Source organism: Chionomys nivalis, chromosome 15 (genome assembly GCF_950005125.1).
Source record: "Chionomys nivalis chromosome 15, mChiNiv1.1, whole genome shotgun sequence".
Classification (NCBI taxonomy): Eukaryota; Metazoa; Chordata; class Mammalia; order Rodentia; family Cricetidae; genus Chionomys; species Chionomys nivalis.
In genome coordinates, this window is record NC_080100.1 from 5613315 (window position 1) to 5635269 (window position 21955).

Genomic DNA, 21955 nt, shown 5'->3' on the forward strand with positions numbered 1-21955 from the left:
GTGTTGTGCTCTAAAACCAAGGTCCTGCTGACTTCATAGAATCTGACACGCCACCCAGCTACCTCCTATTCTTTTTTGTTCTTTCCATTTTAATAAAAGGCTTGCTTCTCTCTTTGTCTTCCTTCCTTCCTTCCTTCCTTCCTTCCTTCCTTCCTTCCTTCCTTCCTTCCTTCCTTCCTTCCTTCCTTCTTTCCCTCCCTCCCTCCCTCCCTCCCTCCCTCCCTTCCTTCCTCCTTTTTTGACTTGGCCCTCTGCTCATAAGAGGCATCTACCAGGTGGTTTTTCTGTTTTCCTTTATTTCTTTTTTCTCTTTTCTATTTTTTTTTTAACACAGGGTTTTCTGGGTTGCCCTGGTGGTCCTAGAACTCGTGCTGTAGACCATGTTGCTCTTGAACTCAAAAGATTCACCTTTCTGCGTAAATGAACAGTGCACACACCACCATCTCACAGAATATACAAGCCTTTCTTAAATTGCCCAGATCAGCTTTGAACTCACTCTGTAGATCAGGCAGCCCTGGAGCTGTGATCCATGGGCCTCTGCTCTTAAGAGGCAGACACCAAGTGGCTGCCACCACGCCTCTGCTCAGAATTCATTTCAAAATCTTAGCAGTGACTTTCCCATGTGAGATACTTGTAATTATCTCAAAGAAAAGAGTCGAAATTAATATTTTACCCTGTAGTAAGTGTCTATAATAAGCATATTTTTGTGTGAAATCACAGTAACGTGACTAAAAATAACTAATAAATGTAATAAACATAACTGTAAGATCTCCACTCACACCTAACCATCTTAGTTTGCAAGCTGAGGATTTTAATGCAGCCTGACTCGCGGCATGTGTCCCTCTAGCGGCAGAAGTTGGAGATTTCAATCCAGCGACTACAGGAAACTAAGTTACATAGACTTATGGGAAATGTAGTCCAATTCATTGTGACGTCACAAGCAAGGATCGCCCAGTCGCCTTCTGAGTTCCTTCTACGCATGTTCCAACCTCAGTCGCTTACCTCCAATTCGGAGTGAAGTTTCTTACTTCAAGGCTGCGGTTGGATCTCTGAGCGCAGGTTGGTTCGGGGTTGAGGGCAGCCCAGCAGGTCTGAGGGATCGTGCAGGGGGAGCCGGTAGGTCCATCGTGAAAGGAGTGGACACGGGGCCATGGGAAGCAGAAAGAAACTCACTTTGGAGGTGCTGTTCCAACCTAGGTTGCGCCAGGATTTAGGTCCGCTCTAGGGAGAGGGCGATGGGGTCGGTGCTGGGTTCCCTGCCGGTCCAGTTCTCCCGGGATCTCGCTCCCCGACAGGGCGGGGCGGGTGCGGCCCCCGAGGCTGTGCCGGGAGCTCACTGTCCAGCACCTCCAGGGAAGCCTGCTGCTACCAGCGGACTCACTCTGAATGGCTGTAGTCAGGATTCTCATTGGTCTAGAGAAGAGAGTGCAGTTTCTGGTCCCTACTGCACTGTATTAGTATTTGGTTATAATGAGAGACCTAGGAAGGACGTGCTTAGTGTTATTTGACAAAGCCAAGTTCTAGATACGACACGACGGTTATTTTACTGGAGCTCCCAAACCTTTGTGCTGTGTTCCATAGCTGACTAGTCAGGGAGAGGAGCTATCCATGACCATAGTGAATTTTATCACAAATCTCTGCAAAACTGACCGCAGAGATAGGCCCGTACATAGACATAGTTTCAGACATCAAGCTGACGTCTCTTTATTACTAGTTGTACACTAGAAGCTTGGAATAGAATAATGCCTTTATACTATAGAAAAAAATTCCTTTCTTAGAGGGTAGGTGTCTGTGAGCCTTTTTTAAAATCACCTCCCTTGCCATAGTTTGATCATTTATAAGTCTTTAATATTTTGTACAATTTCAATTTGGAGCTCAGGCATTCTCTCCTATTAGGTAACAGGATACATAGAAGTTGTGAAAAAAACATAGACAACTCTGAAGCAGAAAATAATTTTTTTCAAGTAAACATTCAAGTATATATGCAGCTGATATTGTAAATGATAAAAAATGAACAATCTCAATGCATAACTGTTCCGTGGAGGAAAAACTAGCTGGAAAGCGTTCGTTTTCACTACATTCTAAAGGTAGTCAGATAGAACAGTTTCTCAGGCTGTTCCAAAATTTTTATAGGTGAAAATTTGAAGATATTATAACTTCTAATACTTGTAATTTCTTTTCAGCCTTTTTGGCCTCTAAGAAAATTTATAAAACATTCCATTAACTTTGCACGTTTTAAGCATCACATTGCCCAGAGGAAATACTTTTAAATGTTTTATAAATTCCTTTTACTTCTTATTGGCTTTTAAAATTCCATCTTAAGTCTGATTACATTGTTCTTTTAAATTTTTGTGACATATAAGAATATTAATTTTATATTTTAGTTATTAGAGGCATGTTATTCATTTATTTTGTTAATGCTGCTGATAAACTGATGATTCTACAGTTTTCTGTAAACATCAGAGATCAGAGAAGGAGAAATTAGAACAGGCAGTATAATTCAGATTACCTCTGTGTTAATTGTTACATATTTTCGGTGTCATATTCAGTATATCTCTATTGATTTTGAGGACCATCTTTTAAGAATGCCTGACTGTCAACAAACTTCTTTGTCATTACTTCCTTGTGTATATGAAAACATGTACAGAAGACTACAGGTTCTCCCAAATGAATTACATTTGTGCTGAGCTTGACTAGAAACATTGTTTCAAGCACATGGAAGACTTGACTTTTTTATAAGGTGACTGACTGACCATCTACTTGTGTGTTTTAATTATCGTTCACAATTTACAATAAGTTAGTAGCTTCTATAAGCTGAGCATTTCACAGTATTATCCCTGTTAAACTTGAGCCTTAAATTTTGAATTGAAGCTCTCTTAGCATTAAAGTAAAACTTTAAACTATAAATATAATTTGTAAAGACAAAGCTGCTACTCATATATATTTAAGGTGGTTTCTGCTAGACTGAATAGACATAAGGAATATAAACCTTACTTATCATAAATATGTTGTTTTTTATTTTAAAAGTTTTAGAAGTCTAGTGTTAACAAAAATAAATGGTTAAACGTACACTTAACAAAGACATGAGTTATTAGACATACATCTTTCAGTCAGGTTTTTCTTAGTTTGAATATATCATTATAGGCTTCTGAATTTAATGGTATAAAAAAATCCATCCCAATCTAAAATACCATAGATACCTGCTTTTTACTACAAAGCTTAGTCTATAAAGAAAACACAATAATTCATAAAGAGGACAGTTGTACTAAGGTGCATAGGTGCTGCCTTAGTTGGTTTTATATATCATGGTCCTCTTAATCTAAGCGGTGGTGAGGTCACATGGCATGTGTTTTTCAGTCTTTCTAAAGATGGCTGCTGACTACATGTTGGTTTTTATCCTGATGAGGTCGTTAGTCAAGATGGAGGAAAATCACATGGCTACTATTTGAAACCTTCTGTTTTTTTGCAGTGTTATATAATAAACCTATTTTCCTAAACAAGAGTTGAATCATATGTGTTATATACTGCAGTAAATTAAAATTTCCTGTTTGTAGATTTAACTATCAGCCTATTTTATAAGCTTTAAGCTAAATTTTTGTTACTTTTTTTCAACATACCCAATAAATGTATTTATCCTGAGACTAAGAGTTTATAGAGAACAGAGATATTTCTATGCTTCATGTGATAATTTATACATGAGGCTACTCAAAATATTCAGTGGTTGGAAAATACTTCATAAAAGTTGATTAATAGTAGCAACTTTAGAGTGTTGAGCTGTACAACCCAGGAGTGGGTAAAATATTTTCTGTGGAGTATGTGGAATTTTTATATAAAATATAGGACCTCTTGTCCATGAAAAGCCATTTATAAAAGCATTAAAAGTATTCTCTATAAGAGTTTTGGATGTAATTTTAGGCAAAACCTACAGAGGATGTTTTAAAAATCTCATAAAGGTATCCTTTGGATAGTGATTGTCTTAGCTACGGTTTCTGTGCTGTGAGTAGACTCCATGACCATGGCAGTTCTTTCAAAGGAAACATTTAATTGGGGTGAGCTTATGGTTCAGAGGTTTTAGTCTTATCATCATGGTGGGTGGCATGCAGGCAGACATGGTGCTGGAGAAGGAGCTGAGAATTCTACATCTTGACCCTTAGGCAGCCAAGTATTGGGTGTGGCTTGAGCATGTATGAGACCTCAAAGCCTGACTCCACACACTAACAATGGCACACCTCTTAATAATGCCACTTCCCATGGGCCAAGCATTCAGGCACAAGAATCCATGGGGGCCATACCTGCTCAAACCACACAGTGATTATAGATCCTGCATGAGGTGATACTGCAACCTGCCAATTATTAGTACAGAACAAATATCCATCCTGCATTTTATTTAGTTGTGTTATAATCACCGAGGCTCTTTACCAATAAGGGATTAAATCTATGAGCTAGCAAACAACATTAATTTTCCAGCTAATAACCTGCTCTGTTTCAGGTGTTATATTTCTTAGTCATAGAATTTTCAGAAAGATTCTTAAAGTGCAGAGCCAAATCATTAGTAGTGATTGGCACATTATTGTTTTCCCAGTTGAAGTAGCCCAAAATTAGAAAATTTGCTGTTTTCATTTACTATGAAAGTTAAGCATTTATTTAAATATACATTTGACAGACAAGCAGGAGAAGAGAATATTGTCCATATATTGCAGGACTAATAACTCCAGGAATTTAAACAGTGTCAGCTTGAGTGTTTAATGTCCTAACTGCAATGTTTTGGTACTAGAACTTTTTAATTTTTGCCCATTTAAAATTTTTCCCATCAAGAGAATGTTAATCAATGTATACTGACTTATTACCACTATGCAGGAAAAACAAAATAGCAAGAATCAACAGATAACAACAACAACAACACAGTCTAAGCTCTGGGGCAGCCAAGTTGGCTCATACTGTGGCAGCAGAGCCCTGCCAAGCCTTCCTTAGAAGTGGGGTGTTACGGAGGCCATCTCTGCATCCCAGGGGTAGAACAGGCCCACGTTGCCAGAGGGCTTTAAATGCCAGTCAAATTGTTCAGGAAGACTAAACAAATGTGGCATGGAAACCAAGCAGCTGCTTAGTGTATCAAACCTTGCTGTGACCTACCAAGATGTGAGCAGCCATGAGAATCCTGGCTCCTGAGAATCCACTCCACGTCCTTTGGAAGAGCAGTCAGTGCATTTTACTACTGAGCCAATTCTCCAGCCTCAATAATGCTCTTTTGTAGATACCCTCACTCTCCATTGTATCATTTTTAAAAGTAAAATATCCATGGGAGTTCCTAGAATCTTCTGCCATTCATTTTCCTTAGTGATGAGCGCTGTGCAACATCACAACTGCATCAGACTTATGTTAGGGACATAGCTCACCTTTATCCGATGTTCTTCTAGCTCTCTTCTCACTCTGAGTGACCTTCAGATTTATATCCAGACATACGTATGTTATTTGTGTTTTTACTGCTGTTTTTATTTGTAAAATATTTAGTATTCATTCCTTTCCTTTGTTTCAGGAAATGGTGTCTTTCAGCGATGTGGCCATTGATTTCTCTGCAGAGGAGTGTGAATGGCTGGACCCTGATCAGTGGACTTTGTACAAGGATGTGATGTTGGAGAATTTCAGCAACCTTATGTTCTTGGGTGTGTTGTGCTTTTTAAAAATTGTTGCTTCATTTTAAGCCCTGACTCCTAATCAGGACCTGCAGCTCCAGCAGTACCAGCAGTGGTTGTGCCACAGGAGCCACAACCTGAGTTAATTGTGTTACCTCATGCCCCTCATATAAATCTCTGTCCTTCTAAAGAACTCAAGATTCAAAGGTCGAGGTGGACTTGTTCTCCTCAGAGAGGCTGAATAGCAAGTAGCTCACCTCCTCTCCTCGCTTGTTTCTACTAAAATGCCCTTTCTCTCCCAACCCCACTAAAAACCCTTCTCCACAAGGCTCTTTCATGCCACATCCAGTCACCTTCATCCTCCTGGCTGCAGGTGAATTTTATTTAATCAAGCAAATGTAACACATCTTTGCATCATTAAATATTCCAGAGCATGAACAACAGGAACACACCTGAAAGTAATATTTTACCACATGCGTGGGGAAAACTTCCATGGTGAACTCTTAACTGTCATCATAAACTTGCTTACTTTCTACAGTATCTCAAGGAAGCTTGTGCTTCCAAAATGAAACTTATGGTGCAAATTTTAGGGAAAATTTAGGAGAGTATTCATATACCTTAGAGTGATTTACATTTTTATTGTGTATGTGAAACCTTCCCATCTTTTGTAGAGGTGGTAATGTCATAAAGTGGCAAGAGTGGGAAGCACACATGGTAAAAAGAATATCACACTTTGTAATTTTAATATTTTCCTTTGTAACTGGGGGACATGAAGCTCAGGACCTGCAAATCCTAAACGTCTCTTAAGCATTCTGATGTGTCCATCAGGAAGCTCATGAGGAACTCATCCTGTACAGTCCTTGATTATATCCCCTTATTCTATAAACAGTCCTAGAGAGGACATGTGATCCCCAGGAGACCACACTAATAAGGATGTGCTCTTTTCCCATGAACAGGACTTGCTTCATCTAAGCCTTCCCTGGTCACATTTCTGGAGCAAAGACGAGACCCTTCAGACATGAAGAGACTCTCAGCAGCTGCCATGGAAACAGGTGTGTAGGGATGAGGGGACAGAGGCCAGACTGGATAGGCAGAGATCCCCAGAAAACCAGGCTTCATTATGAACATTGACTCACAATGTCTGATGGAAGTCATGGTTTAAGGATCTTTTATATTTTTATTGTGAAAAAAGGATGTTTATGATGCATTGATTCTATTATGCTCTATCCTTTCCCATGAAGTCAATTAAGTTGGTCAGTAGATGTTTATTCATGAAATGTGCATAAATCCTCCTGTCTTCAGTTCTTGAAATATATGAAGTTGTTATGGTCAGGTTTCTAGTTATGCAGCCTATCTTTATACCTTCCAAAGTTTAAAGTCTGCATTTGGGATATATATGAACTGTAATAATATGTGTCTTCCGACTCGGACTACTTTATACTTTGTGTTCATTTCGCTACAACATTTCTATATTTCTGTAAGTGGCTCGTTTACAATACCATAATCATTTTGTTTTCTTAATTGTGGATATTATGCCTTCCTTACATGTTTGACATTGATTAAGATTCATTTGTTTCTATGGGTTTCATCTTTACTTCATGTTATATAATTTCTACCTATCATGATGCTCCACTATTAGGCTCCACTGAATACAGCTTTAGAAATTTGGATGTAACATTATTCAAATTGAAAATATAGCTTTGAGTCAACACTTCTGTTTTTAAAACAAAACATAAATTTACACAATTTTGCTCATTTTTCATTAATTTCTTAACCTTAACTCACCAGGAAAAAAACACAATACAGGCAAAGAATGTGGTAAAACCTTTCCTTGGAACTCACCTATTAGCCACCAGAAAATTCATTTAAGAATGAAGCCGTATTATAAGTGTGAAGAATGTGGCAAGGCCTTCCATAGTCCAGCATTACTTTGTGTGCACAGGAGAATTCACACAGGAGAGAAGCCCTTCAAAGGCGGTGTGTGTGGCAATTCATTCAGAAGTCCATCAGTATTTTCTGGACACAAGAAAATTCATATGGGAGAGAAGCAAAACAATTATGAAGTATTTGACAAGGCCTTCTGTGTTCCATCACTGCTTTCTGTAAACAAGAGAATTCGTACAGGAAAGAATCCCTACCAGTGTGAAGTCTGTGGCAAGGCCTTCTACAATCCATCACAATTTTCTGAACACAAGCAAATTCATACAGGAGTGAAATTCTACAATTGTGAAGTTTGTGGAAAGGCCTTTAATCGTCCATCACGACTTTCTTTACACATGAAGATTCATACAGGAGAGAAACCCTACCAGTGTGAAGTATGTGGCAAGGCCTTTTCTGTTCCATCACGACTTTCTAAACACAAAAGGATTCATACAGGAGAGAAACCCTATGCGTGTGAAGTGTGTGGCAAGGCCTTCATTTGTTCATCAGTACTGTCTGTACATAAGAGGGTTCATACAGGAGAAAAGCTGTACAAGTGTGAAGTATGTGGCAAGGCCTTCCATGCTTCATCACTACTTTCCAAACACAGATTGATTCATACAGGAGAGAAGCCCTACCAGTGTGAAGTGTGTGGCAAGGCCTTCACATATCCATCATTACTGTGTCTACACAAGAGCTGTCATACAGAAGAGAAACCCTACAAGTGTGAAGTATGTGGCAAAGCCTACAATAGACCTTCAACACTTTCTGTGCACAAGAGGGTTCACACTGGACAGAAACTCTACCTGTGTGAAATATGTGGCAAGGCCTTCCATGTTCCATCACAAGTTTCTGTACACAAAAGGATTCATTCAGGGGAGAAACACTACAAGTGTGAAGTGTGTGGCAAATCCTACAATAGTCCATCAGGACTTTATATCCACAAGAGGAGCCATACAGGAGAGAAACCCTATAAATGTGAAACATGTGGCAAAGGCTACAATAGTCCATCAGGACTTTCTGTGCACAAGAAGATTCATACCGGACAGAAACCCTGCAAATGTGAAGTGTGTGCTAAGGCCTTCTATGTCCCATCACAACTTTCTGAACACAGGAGAATTCATACAGGTGAGAATCCCTACAAGTGTGAAGTGTGTGGAAAGGCCTTTAATCGGCCATCACGACTATCTCTACACAAGAGGATTCATTCAGGAGAGAAACCCTTCAAGTGTGAAGTTTGTGGTAAACCCTACAGTAGTCCCTCAGGACTTTATTCACACAAGAAGATTCATACAGGAGAGAAACCGTAGAAGAGGGACGTTTGTGTCAAGGTTTCATGCTGGATCATTCCTTAAAGTACATGAGATAATTTATACAGGTGAGAAACCTTACAGGTATGTGGCAAGGACTTCTATGTTCCATCATGACTTTCTGTACACAAGGGCATTCATACAGGAGAGAAACCCTACAAGTGTTAAATATATGGCAATGTCTTTAAAACTTCATGGAATCTTTCTCATTTAATAATCCATTCTGGAAAGAAACCCTACTGTGAAGAATATGAAAAAGCCCTATGTAAAAAGTCATACTTAGCACAAATTATCTCACACTTGGGAGAAAACCACTAGTGCAAGGAATGTGGCAAAGACTTTAGACCTTAAACACACGTTCTCAACACCAGGCTTTTCATATTGGAGAGAAACATTAAAAGTGTGGAGAATGGCAAGGTGTTTTATAAGCCTTATGGCCTTAAGCAACATCAAAGAATTCATTTGTGAGAGAAATTCTGAAGAATATGCCAAGATTTTTTTGTACTTACTAAGAAGTCTTGAATCACCTGATCACTCATACTGGAGAAAAATGTCATTAGTGTCATCAATTTTGAAAACACTTTTATGAGCTTTCTAGTACTTCTCAAGACAAGGTAGTTCAAACTTCAGTGAAATAATACAAATGCCAAAATGTTCATAATATGTTTTCTTATTTCTTAAAACTCTAAAAGATATCAAAATATATTCTAGATAAAAACCCTTCAATTAGGCGGGATATCCTAATGCTAAGTGGAAAATTCGGGAAAAAGAGATAGAAAGAAGGAGTAGGTAGGGTCTAGGAGAAACCATGTAAGTTCCAAAAGAGAAAGATACCAGAATATTGCCATTAAGCCACAGCCTCATGGTGATACATAGATTAATAGAAATGAGCTAATTTAAGATGTAAGAACTATGTAGGATTGTGAGCCGTTGGCCAAACATGTTGTAATTAGTGTAGTTTCTGTGTGATTATTCCTGTCTGTGTGTCCGGGAAGTGAAAGCACAGTCTCTGTTTTCATACCTAACTCAGGATGAAATAACTCACACTGGAGAAAAGCCTTACAAAGATCTAGAATGGCAAACCTCTCAACTGTACCTGAAACCTTAAGGAACATCAAAGAATTCATTCTGGAGAGAAACCCTACAAGTCTAAAGAATGTAGCAAAAGACTTTAATGCTTACATATAACATTCTCAACAGCAGACTGTTCATACTGGAGAGGAAGAATATGACCGTGGAGAATGACAAGGTCTTTCACGAGTCTTCTGGCAACTGAAATGGCCCTCTTTGTCCCCCTAATTATTGTTTGGCCATGGCATTTATCACCACAATAGAAATCAAACAGGGTAAAGAATATTGCAAGACTTAAGCTTGGTGGTGGTTGCACACCACCCTTGGGAGGCAGAGGCAGGCGGATCTCTGTGAGATCGAGGTCAGCCTGGTCTACAAGAGTTAGTTGCTGGACAGGTCCCAAAGCTGCAGAGAAACCCTGTCTTGAAAAACAAAACAAACAAACAAAAGAATATTGCAAGACTTTACCATTTCTTATTACCTTAGTTAACATAGAAGGCTCCGTACCGCAAATAATGTCACAAGGTTTTGAAGTTTCTTCAACCATAAGTCACACTTAAACTTCACTGAAAATGATACTGTTGCAAAGAATATTACAAAGACTTTATTGCTTTTTATCTGCAATTTAACACCCAAAAAATCATATCTTGGAAGTTACGGCCAACCAAGCCAAAAGGAGCCAAGCTGGAGTCTGCCCGAGGTTCTATCAATAAGGAGCAACCAAGCAGTGTTTCCTGAGGACCGAGCAACAGGTGCTGTCAGAGGTCCTGATTGTGCCTAGCCAATGAGAGATGAGCATGAAATGTCACGTGTCAATAAATCAGAAGGCCTGATTGCTGGGAGGGCATATAAGTTTTTCTTATTAAACAAATGAGTCTGCTGTAAACCTACCTGACTCCCGGCGTCTGTGTTTATTGATGTCATGCCTTTTCACCCCCTCCCCTAAGGAAAACCTTAGGGCTCAGCAATATCTGGCCCCTGGGACAGGGGCTTCTAATAGGTTTTGAGCTCACCTGCTTAGAGTCCTTTTTTCATTGTTGCTGTGATTTTTGTATTTGCCCGGCACAGGGTCTTGTCATCTTCCTCTCCTCACTGGCAGTGCGGCACAGCACACCCAAAGGTGTACTTTTGGTGAAAGACCCCTCGGTTCCTTCTGCGGGTAAGCATAGGGACCCCCGTCCTTTCCAACTTTGGAAGGGCCCCCTCAGTCCCATCAGCGGGTGAGTGTCCTTTCCTTCCTTTGAAAGGCCCATCAATCCCTTTGACAAGTAAGCATTGGGACCCATATTCCTTCCTTTCTGTTTATCTCCCCATCTAGTTAGGAAGGCATTTTTTCTTTCCTTTTTCGGTTCACCATAAGGGCTGACCCCAGGAATCAGAACCAATTTTTGGCTCATCCAGTGATATCATGTGCACATATGGCTGTGGCCTAAAGAACCATAGAAGTTCCTCACTAATCATTAGACATAAGGGTCTGATACAATTTTCCACCCTGTCGCAACCCCCCTTGTCCAGCAAGGATGACGCGACCACCAGAGCTCTTCTCACTGCAGTTTATTCCAGGACTTTATTCACAGCAATCTTTTCCCTTCTCTCTTCCTCTCTCTCTCGGGCCCACCTCTCCCAGCCCTTAAGTAGGCCTGGGCCGCCAACCTCAGATTGCCAGGTGGGCACTGCCCATAGGTTCACGCATATGCAAGCAGCTGACAGTCATTGCATGATAATAGCATAAGTCAGGCTTTAGCCATAGGAGTTGATTATCACAGAGAGCACTCGCTTTCGGGATCGCGGAGGGCGGGAGCCAGCACCATCAGGTGTGACTCCACGCAGCTCTCTACATTGCCATCAGGTGTGGCTTCATGCAGCTCACTACAGTTCCCCCTTTTTGTTTTATAAAGCTACAGGCAAGAGTAGAGGTCTGATCTCTGTTAAAAATGGAACATGTGCTAGTGTCCGTCCAGATGTCATCCACCCAGCGAACACTAGACCTGTCCGGTGTCTTTTTACAGAGGTGGGAGCTGGACACCAACCCACATGCAATCAGACTTGCTCTTCTTGAGGTTGATGTATGCTTACCTCAAGTGCAGTGCGCAAGCCTCGCATCCTGTGCTCGCTTCTATCTCTTTTAAGATAGCCAAACTTGGGGAGACTGTCCTGCTTCAATGACCGTGAAGGCCTGAATGATCATAACTGCATTGCATTGCTGTGAAACCCTTATGTGACAGACGCACCACAGGCATACCAGGGAGGCAAGCACCATTAAGCCTCCTAGGGCTCCTATTCCCACCCACTCCTTCAGATGATTCATGGCTGTGATAATCCAGGTCATGGCGAACTGGCATCAGCTTGGGAAAGGCTGACAGAATCTCCCACTGCAGCTCCGCCATCATTTTCTTCGTTGAGCGGGTGAGGAACAGGTACAGGATCCTTTTCTGCCTCTGTCTGCACTTGCACCTTCCTCACCAGGCGTTCTGGCACCCAAATAGGGTCCAAATGATCCTGTGGAAAAACACAAACAGCTCCTCGTGCCCATGCCAGCACGGGATCGGGTCCATGCCAGACCCCTGTTAAAGCATCCTTCCAGGTCACCATTCCTTTTGAAGGACTGGACGGACATGAATGCCTGTCTGCGGCAGACTGATTGGAATTATCCAGGTTCAAAAAATTTAAAGTAAATAAGGCTAAAGAAAGTCTATTCTTAGGGGTTTGCTCATGGCCTATTCCCCCTTTTTGTTTTTGAAGTATCTCCTTTAGAGATCGATGGGCACGTTCCACAATGCCTTGTCCTTGTGGATTGTATGGCAGTCCATGTGTCAATTGAACACCCATACGTTGACAAAATGAGGTGAATTTTTGTCCAGTATAAGCAGGACCATTATCAGTCTTTAATTGTTGAGGCTTGCCCCAGGCTGCCCATGCTTCTAGACAATGAGCAATCACCTGAGTTGCCTTTTCACCTGTCATGGGTGTGGCATGAATAATGCCAGAACATGTATCAACTGAAACATGCACATATTTCAGCTTACCAAATTCTGAAATATGTGTAACATCCATTTGCCAAATTTTAAGAGGGAGTAACCCCCGTGGATTGACTCCCAAGGTTTGAGGATGATGATAAACAATACATTGTGGACAATCTACAACCACTTTCCGTGCATCAGCACGAGAGATATTAAATTTTTGTTGTAGGGTTTTAGCATTAACATGAAATTCCTTATGAAAATCATATGCTCTCTGCAAAGCAGAGGCGAGAAATATCCATTCTTGTCTGGTACAACGATCTACTTTGTCATTGCCCTCAGCTAAAGGACCTGGTAATCCCGTATGTGCACGGATATGCTGTACAAAAAAAGGATTTTTTCGCTGCCAGAGTAAAAGCTGTAATTGTACAAGTAGCACATGTACGGGACTGGAAGGCCTAATGGGTCCCGTGCATTCTAAGGATCTTAAGACATTAACGACATAACATGAATCTGAAATTAAATTGAATGCAAAAGGACAGACCTTAAACACTTCTATTACAATTGCCAATTCAATCTGTTGAGGGGCTCCAGGAGAAAATTGATGTATAACAGGCTCCAAGGAATCTACCATATAAGCGCCACAACCGGTCTTAGATCCATCTGTAAAAATAACACTGGCTCCTGGAATGGGTTGTAAAGTAGTAATTTTAGGAAATATAACTGGGTGTTCCTTAAAGAAAGTCAGCAATGGATGTTTAGGATAGTGGCAATCTATAGACCCTGGATAGGAGCAACGCAAGATGGCCCACTCGTCTAAGGTAGCACATAAAATCTTTACTTGATGGCTGGAATAAGGCACTATAATGGTTGCAGGAGCAACCCCAAAATATTGTAGGCACTGCTGAATTCCGGTTAATGCCAAAGTCGCTACAGCGGTAGGATAATGCTCAAGAGATTTAGCTGGAGATATCTTAGGATAGATCCAAAGCAATGGTCCACTCTGCCATAAGAGTCCTGTGGGCTGATAATATGAGGGAAGAATGCATAAAGCAATATCTTGACCCTCTTGTATCCTTTGTAGGAAAGCGTCTTGCAACCTGTTTTCCACATTTTTTAATGCTTCTCGTGCCTCAGTAGTCAAATGCCTTGGAGAATCCAAAGCAGAGTCTCCATTTAAGACATTATACAGAGGCTTTAACTCGTAGTTTGGTAGCTTCAAATAACATCTAATCCAATTTATATCACCTAATAGCTTTTGAAAATCATTTAGCGTTTTTAAATTATCTTTCCTTAATTCTATCTTTTGAGGGATGATCTTTTTCTCACTAACTCTTACTCCTAAATAATTAACAATTTTATCCTTTTGTACCTTTTCAGGAGCTACATGCAGCCCTCTCCTTTCAAGTAGCTTAATAAGTTCCACATAGGCCTGATCTAACACTTGTTCATTCTTGGCAGCCAGCAATATATCGTCCATATAATGAACGCATCTTAGAGTGGGAAATTTTTCTCTCAGGGGTGTAATAGTCTCCCCCACATATAGCTGACACATTGTAGCACTATTGGCCATCCCCTGTGGTAAGACAACCCACTCATATCTTTTGTCTGGCTCTTCATGATTAAGAGATGGAACCGTAAAGGCAAATCTCTCGCTGTCTTTATCAAACAAGGGAATGGAGAAAAAACAATCTTTTATATCTATTACAATAATAGGCCAGGAGGCAGGCAAAGAGGATAGCAATGGCAACCCGCGTTGTACCGGTCCCATGACTTGCATTTGGTTGTTAACAGCTCGCAAATCATGTAATAGGCGCCACTTTCCCGATTTTTTCCTGATTACAAAGATAGGTGTGTTCCAGGGGGAAATGGATGGTTTAATATGGCCTAGAGTTAACTGTTCCATTATTAAATCATTGGCAGCCATGAGCTTCTCAGAGGAAAGAGGCCACTGAGGAACCCACACTGGCTCCTCTGTTTTCCAAGTAATGGGAATTCCTTCCCCAGTGGCCCCTAAGAAAAACCCATCCCTTGTCTGGGTTTTCTTAGTTCTACCATTATCTGATCTTTCTGTTCTTGTCCAAAATTCAGATGGCAGCCCATATTTTTCATAATGGTTTGAGCTTTTTCTGAATATTCGTTACTTAATTTAAATCCCATAGATTTCATGAGATCTCTTCCCCATAATGATACTGGAAGTTCAAGAACGTAAGGTTGAATTACTCCGGAATGACCCTCTGTATCTTGCCAATTTAACAAATTTGCACTAACATTAGGAGCACCTGCATATCCTAATCCTTGTAAGGTGTGTGATGAGGTCTGTATAGGCCATCCTCGTGGCCAATCTTTACTAGCTATGATACTTTTATCTGCTCCTGTATCCAAAAGGCCTGTGATCTTGACTCCATTAACAGTTAATTGTAAAATAGGCCTTTGGTCCAAATCCAAGGATAAAAATGTTAAGTCTGTACCTGATGAACCAAATCCTTTATCTCCTCTTTCAATGTTTTTAGCTGGATGTTTGTCATGTAGACTAGGCAAAATAACAATTTGAGCTATCCTATCACCTGGAGAAATTGCGGTAATGCCTTTAGGCGACTCAACCATGATTTTAACAATACCTGTATAGTCTGGATCAATTATCCCTGGGTGAACTCGTAAGCCTCTTAAGGTGGTAGATGATCTCCCTATCAATAGACCCACCGTGCCAGGCTGAAGGGGGCCCTGAAAGTCAGAATCTACAGTTTGGACCCCCATTTGAGGTGTCAATACAAGTCTGGTAGTGGCACGGAGGTCCAATCCTGCTGAACCTGTAGTAGCTCGCCGCGGTCCTTGGGATGTCTGAAGGTTGGCCACTGCTCGTGACTCCCTTCTCTGCTCTGATCTTCCATTGCCCCATATATTTGGGGGCCCTGAGGCCGGGGGCCCCGCTGTCCGTTTTTTGGCACAGTAACATTTACTAAGGGTTGTCCATTAATATCTTTTACTGACCTACACCCAATTGCCCAATGCCTTCCTTTTCTACATCTGGGGCATAGTCCTGGAATTGGGCATTGACCATTTCCAGCTTCCTGGGCATGTCCCTGCTGAGTGCTTCTTCCCTGAGGGCAGTTACGCCTTATATGGCCTGCCTTGCCACAACGAAAGCAAGTTCCCATATTGTTCCCGTTTTTACTTAGCCGGAGTACAGCAGCAGCTAGCCCAGAATTGGTTAACGGACCTCCTAACTCTCTACATGCTCTCATCCAATATTCCAACCCTCTGTTCTTGTAAGGAGTGATAGCTGCCCTGCATTCTTTAGTACATTGTTCATATGCTAACTGCTTGACTAATGGCATAGCCGTGTCAGGATCACCAAATATCTTTCCTGCCGCTTCCACCAGTCTAGCCACAAAATCAGAAAAAGGCTCTGTAGGTCCTTGGATAATCTTTGTCAAATTACCTCTTACTTCCCCTCTATTGGGTAAAGACTTCCAGGCTCGAGTAGCAAGATTGTTAATTTGCTCATACACCTGAGGTGGATATCCATTTTGCTGATTGGCAAATCTACCTTGTCCGAGTAGCATATCCGTATCCCATTCTGCTTGAGCTCCTCCAGCTGCCAAATTTATCGCAGCCTGGCCATTGGCAAATTCAATTAAAGAAGCTTTCCAATCCAAATATTGACCAGGGGATAAGCAAGCCTTTGCAAGATTCATCCAATCAGCTGGAGTCATAGCATACCTATGCAAAGCCTCCACCTGAGCCACCATAAAGGAGGCTGAAACGCCATAGGTCCGGACAGACTCTGCCAACGTTTTAATAACTTTGAAATCTAAGGGCTCATGATATCTGTTGCCTTGCTGATCTTGAAACACTGGGAAAGCAGTCATCATTCTATCTCCTTTCTGGGTTATCATGTCTGCTCTGACTTCCTTCCATACTCCAGGACTGAAAGAAGTCCCTCCTTCTGCTCCCATGACCTCAGGATACTGAGGGGGGGCCGAAGGAGTTACACTCCTTCTTGTACTTTCAAGTTGTTTTTTCTTCTGTTCCTCCCTTTCTTTCCTCTTGATCTTACGGATAGATTCTAGAGGGACCACATAAAAGCCCTCCTCTTCCTCCTCATCATCAGACTCTGAGTGAGTGGAAATATCCCACTCCTCCAGTTCTGACAGATTAGTATGTAAACCTGTTTTTCCTTTTCCTGGGTCCTTTTTCCTCGTTCCTTTACCTGACCCAGCAAACATAACCTTTTTAGAGGCTGCTCTCTCAGATTTCTCCTCCTGTTGAATCTCTAAGGCAGCCTGGCTATTCTCTATTGTTTCATTATACTTTTGATCTCTCAAACAATGCCACACTAGCCTCCAAACTGTTTTGACACCTTTAAGAGTTAAAAAAATTGGATGTGAAAATGAAGCGCCCATCTTGAACAAATATTAGATTTGTACTTTTTCACTTTTAACCCGTCCGCTTCTTATCACGGCTCTACTCTTATCCTGCTCTCCCTATTTCTACCGGTGAGAGCAGAAAACCCGCTTTTCGCGGTCCTCTTACCTGAGGATATCGGTGCACCCCCTGACTGCAGCAAGTTCTGGGCTCCACGGAGAGAGGTTTGGAGGATCCCCGTACGGGCCACCAACTGTCGCAACCCCCCTTGTCCAGCAAGGATGACGCGACCACCAGAGCTCTTCTCACTGCAGTTTATTCCAGGACTTTATTCACAGCAATCTTTTCCCTTCTCTCTTCCTCTCTCTCTCGGGCCCACCTCTCCCAGCCCTTAAGTAGGCCTGGGCCGCCAACCTCAGATTGCCAGGTGGGCACTGCCCATAGGTTCACGCATATGCAAGCAGCTGACAGTCATTGCATGATAATAGCATAAGTCAGGCTTTAGCCATAGGAGTTGATTATCACAGAGAGCACTCGCTTTCGGGATCGCGGAGGGCGGGAGCCAGCACCATCAGGTGTGACTCCACGCAGCTCTCTACATTGCCATCAGGTGTGGCTTCATGCAGCTCACTACACCACCCCTGTTTACTGTTGATTGTCAGCTGTCCCTCTCAGAGGGGTGCTGGCAGGCAGGGTGGAATGACCGACCTGTCATCTGTGAGAGTGCCTGTTCCGCAGAGAGAGGCCGAAGCTGGCTGCTGCAGTGTGGCCCCACAGCTCCTGCGACCTTTGACTCTCGACAGCTGGTAGGTGAATGCAGCTGTGGCCACAGCTTCATGCTGCTGCTGTCCGTGTGTGCCCCTCCTACCTGGGGCTGAACTTTAGTTGAGTGCCGCTGGCTCTTGGGCTTCTTGGCTGGAGCTGCTGGAGCCACGGCCTTGAGGCCAGCTGCCTATGTCATGTACTGGTGTTGTTGGAGGGCAAGGAGCCAACTGTGCACCTGGGCATGCACGTCTGCAGTCTGCCCACCTGGGTTCATTGTCCAGATGCTGAAAGAGTAGAATTGTAGTGATGAGGCAAGCTGGCCTGCTTTTCATCCCGCCCGGCTCCCGCACAGCTATCTTAGCCCCAGAAATAATAACACAGAAACTATTCATTTAACACTGCTTGGCCCATTATCTGTAGCTTCTTATTGGCTAACTCTCACATCTTGACTAACCCATTTCTAATAATCTGTATGTCACCACGAGGTTGTGGCTTACTGGCATTAGTCTAGCCAGAGTCTGTCTTGGGAAGGGGAATCATGGCATCTGCCTGACTCTGCTTCTTTCTCCCAGCATTCTGTTCTGTCCACTCTGCCTATCTAAGATGCTGTCCTATCAAAGGCCAAGGCAGTCTCTTTATTTGACCAATGAAAGTAACACATAGAAGATCCACCTACATCATAGAATGGCTAAATAAGGTGGTAAAGCACACGGGGCCCTTTATTTGCAATTTATAGAGAAGCTCTTTCAAGAAACCATAGAGCCAGCTGTGTGGGGAGCAGATGCCCACCTCAGCTCCTTCAGTTTCACAGAGTAACTGTGCGTCAGCAGCCCCTTAGAGTCAGTGGTGTTAAGGTTTATACAGAATTGTAAACAAAAGACAAATTATTCTGAACCTTCAGATTAATTTTGCAGGAAATTGTGAGATTGATTTGGAGATCAAAAGGTACTTTTGTAGAGCAGGAGTGAGAAGTATTCAGATTCATGGGACAATATGGTTGATTCTGGAGCCCTTGATTGGTGACATGACTTTAGTTGGAGCATTGTCTATCTTCTTCCTGAGGAAACCACTTTTAGGGATTAACTAGATAGGACTAACTAATCTCCTGGATGTCCCTAAACTGAATGATTTATCAGACACTATCATTTTGGATACAATATCAAACTAATTGGCAATCATTTGCCAAAAAACAAGATCTTAACAGGGACCCCTGCACTTCAAATAAAGATACAGTTCCATGAAGTCCCCTCCTCCACTCCCCACCCTCCTGTCACCCTGACTTTTTCAGATTCCAATAAAAACTCAAAGGATTGAGCCATGGTTCCTGTCACATGTTCTATTTCACTGCCTAAACACCTATATCTCTTTAATTCTTAGAAAAGTTGGAGTCCCAATTCAATTAAAAATCAAAGTTTGCTTTGGAGTTAAGAGTGTGACTCCCCTCTAAATCCAAGCATGTTGCTAGAAGAAAATTTATAGTTTCTGTCTCACATCAGAAGAGCCACCTAGTATGGGACAGAAGAAAACCAAAAATCTAGGGACTATTGTTAAAACTCTGTTTTCTCCTCAAAATTCTATTTCTCCCCTTACTTATTTTTTGACCCTTTAGTACCTTTTTTTGGCTAAGCAATTTAAGTATATATTGACACACTGATAAGCAAAATAAATAGATAGAAAATAGATAGATATATAGATGATACATAGAATATAGATGCAAGAAAAATAGAATGATTAACAGATAGATAGAACGATAACAGATAGTAGATAGATTATAGACAGATGATAAATAGATGTGACATATAAACTCAGAATAGCATTACATTTTAACATATTTATCTTATTTTTAATTATTTGTAAGTGTATGTGTGTCTATGATTCTGCATGTATGGTCAAGCCTATTTCTCTCAAAAATTCAATGATTTTCTGGGCTCCTGGAAGATTTTCCGTATCTCTGGCATATCCTATAGTCTACAGGGAAAAGCCATTGTGGGGAGGACCAACAGCTCGGGAGGAACTGTTGGCCAGGACGATAACACCAGAGACTAGGAGAGATCCTCATCTGGCCTTAACAGAGGTCCTTTTCCATGTGAGTGTCCTCAGTTTTGGTGACAAAGGATTCCGCCCAGCTTACAAGCACTGGGCATCCCAGCCAGGGAACACATCCCAGCCCCTGGTAAGATGGAGTGATCCTATCTCCCTTCAATGGCAACCACCAGCCCCCTGCTAACTTGTGGGAGAGGGTATGCTTGTGTTTTTACTCAGCATGTCACAACGCCAATATGGGTTCTGGTAAGAGATGTACGTCCAGCCTGCTTTCACCAAAGAGGGTATAACACAGGATGGGTAATGTATATACTCCCCTCTCTTGCTCTCATTGCCCCCTAACAAATTGATTTATTAAGGGCAGAGGTTATAGCCCTTGACTACTCATATTTTTTTAAAAAAAGTTGGTATAATATAAAACAGCTATTGGATCCCTCCTGGATGTTCACATATGCATTAATTGGTGGGGTGGTTTTGTTAACTCTTATTCTTCTTAAGTGTCCCATACAGCAGATCTGACACCAGTAGACAGCACCTAAGGAAACTCTTTAGGTGATAATGACTCTTAGGGCATCCTTCTTGTAGTCCTCCACAGAAGTTTATACATGCCTGGTTATTTGTAATTCAAAAAGGCCTAAAAGTGAACCATTTTGCTATAATATTACTGTAGGATTAAGCTTTGTAGGGAATATACATGCTTGCCAGTCCCTCATTGCCTGCTCTGCCTGGGCAGGTCACAGGTTGCTTTCAGTGCTCCTGCTACAGGCTGTGACTGGCTGGCAAACTGAGCTCAGGTTCCCAGGTGCTTGCCATTGTAGCTACTCTGAAACAGCTGCATGAGTTCATAAGCTCGGGCGAGTACAGCCATGCTGACTTCTCATATTCTTGCTTTTACATGTTAAATCTTTTTTTTTTAAATAATTTCTTGTTCTTTTAAAAGAAAACAAACTGTCTCTTTTCATTGTACATACCAATTTCAGTTCCAAGTACCTCCACTCTTCCCATTTCCTCCACCTCCCCCCAACTCAACCCCTACCCACTCATCAAAGACAGCAAGGCACATTGCTTTGGGGGAAGGTTCTATACTATATTCAGGCTTAACAAGGTATACATCCAAAGAATATAGGTTCCCAAAAGTCGGTACAAGCAGTAGGGACAAATCCTGCCACTGACCCCACAGTCCGTCCCAGTCCTACAACTGTCCTCCACATTCAGAGACTAGATGGACCGACGCTGGTTTCATCTCTGTCTGGCTGAAGTTGGTGAGCTCCCATAGCTCAGGTAGACTGCTTCAGTGGGTGTCCCCATCATGGTCTTGACCTCTTTGCTCATATTTTCATTCCTACTCTTTAACTGAACTTTGGCAGCTCAGGCCAGTGCTCTGCTGCGAGTCTTTGCCTCTGCTTCAGTCAGCTGCTCCATGACGTTCTATGGTGACAATTAAGATACTTATCAATCTGACTACAGGCCAAGGCCAGTTTGGGCATGCTCTCCTCTATTGCATAGGATCATAGCAGAACTCCTGTGGACTCCTGGAAATCTCCCCAGTGCCAGGTTTCTTGCCAGCACCATAATGGCTCCTTCAAAAAAAATCTTTCTAGCTCCCTTCTCTGTCCTTCCCCCCATCTCAACCATCGCTTTCCCTCAAGTTTTCCTTCTCCTTCACTTTTCCCCTCCTCTCCCTTTCCCCCCACCCCCATGCTTCCAATTTTGTCAGGCAATCTTGTGTATTTCCCCTTTCCAGGTGGATATATGCATGTTTTTCTTAGGGTTCACCATGTTACTTAACTTCTCTAGGATCATGAACTATAGGCTCAATGTCCTTTGCTTTACAGCTAGTATCCATTTATGAGTGAGTACATACCATGTTCATCTTTCTGAATACCTC

At 41.9% G+C, this 21955-nt stretch overlaps 1 protein-coding gene across 1 annotated transcript; it reads left to right on the forward strand.

Annotated features, from left to right (window-relative positions):
- Positions 1-975: 975 nt before the first annotated feature.
- Positions 976-10918, forward strand: LOC130887503 (zinc finger protein 728-like). Its single transcript, XM_057789989.1, has 4 exons — positions 976-1059; positions 5534-5660; positions 6587-6682; positions 7419-10918. Exons 2-4 carry the CDS (start codon positions 5537-5539, stop codon positions 8858-8860), a joined length of 1662 nt encoding a protein of 553 aa, XP_057645972.1. The 5' UTR covers positions 976-1059; positions 5534-5536; the 3' UTR covers positions 8861-10918.
- Positions 10919-21955: the final 11037 nt, after the last annotated feature.

Coding starts and splice junctions, on each gene's coding strand:
- LOC130887503 (XM_057789989.1), top strand. CDS start 5,537: ATGGTGTCTTTCAGCGATGTGGCCATTGATTTCTCTGCAGAGGAGTGT. Junction 5,661..6,586: donor CAGCAACCTTATGTTCTTGG/GTGTGTTGTGCT, acceptor TCCCATGAACAG/GACTTGCTTCATCTAAGCCT. Junction 6,683..7,418: donor AGCAGCTGCCATGGAAACAG/GTGTGTAGGGAT, acceptor TTAACTCACCAG/GAAAAAAACACAATACAGGC.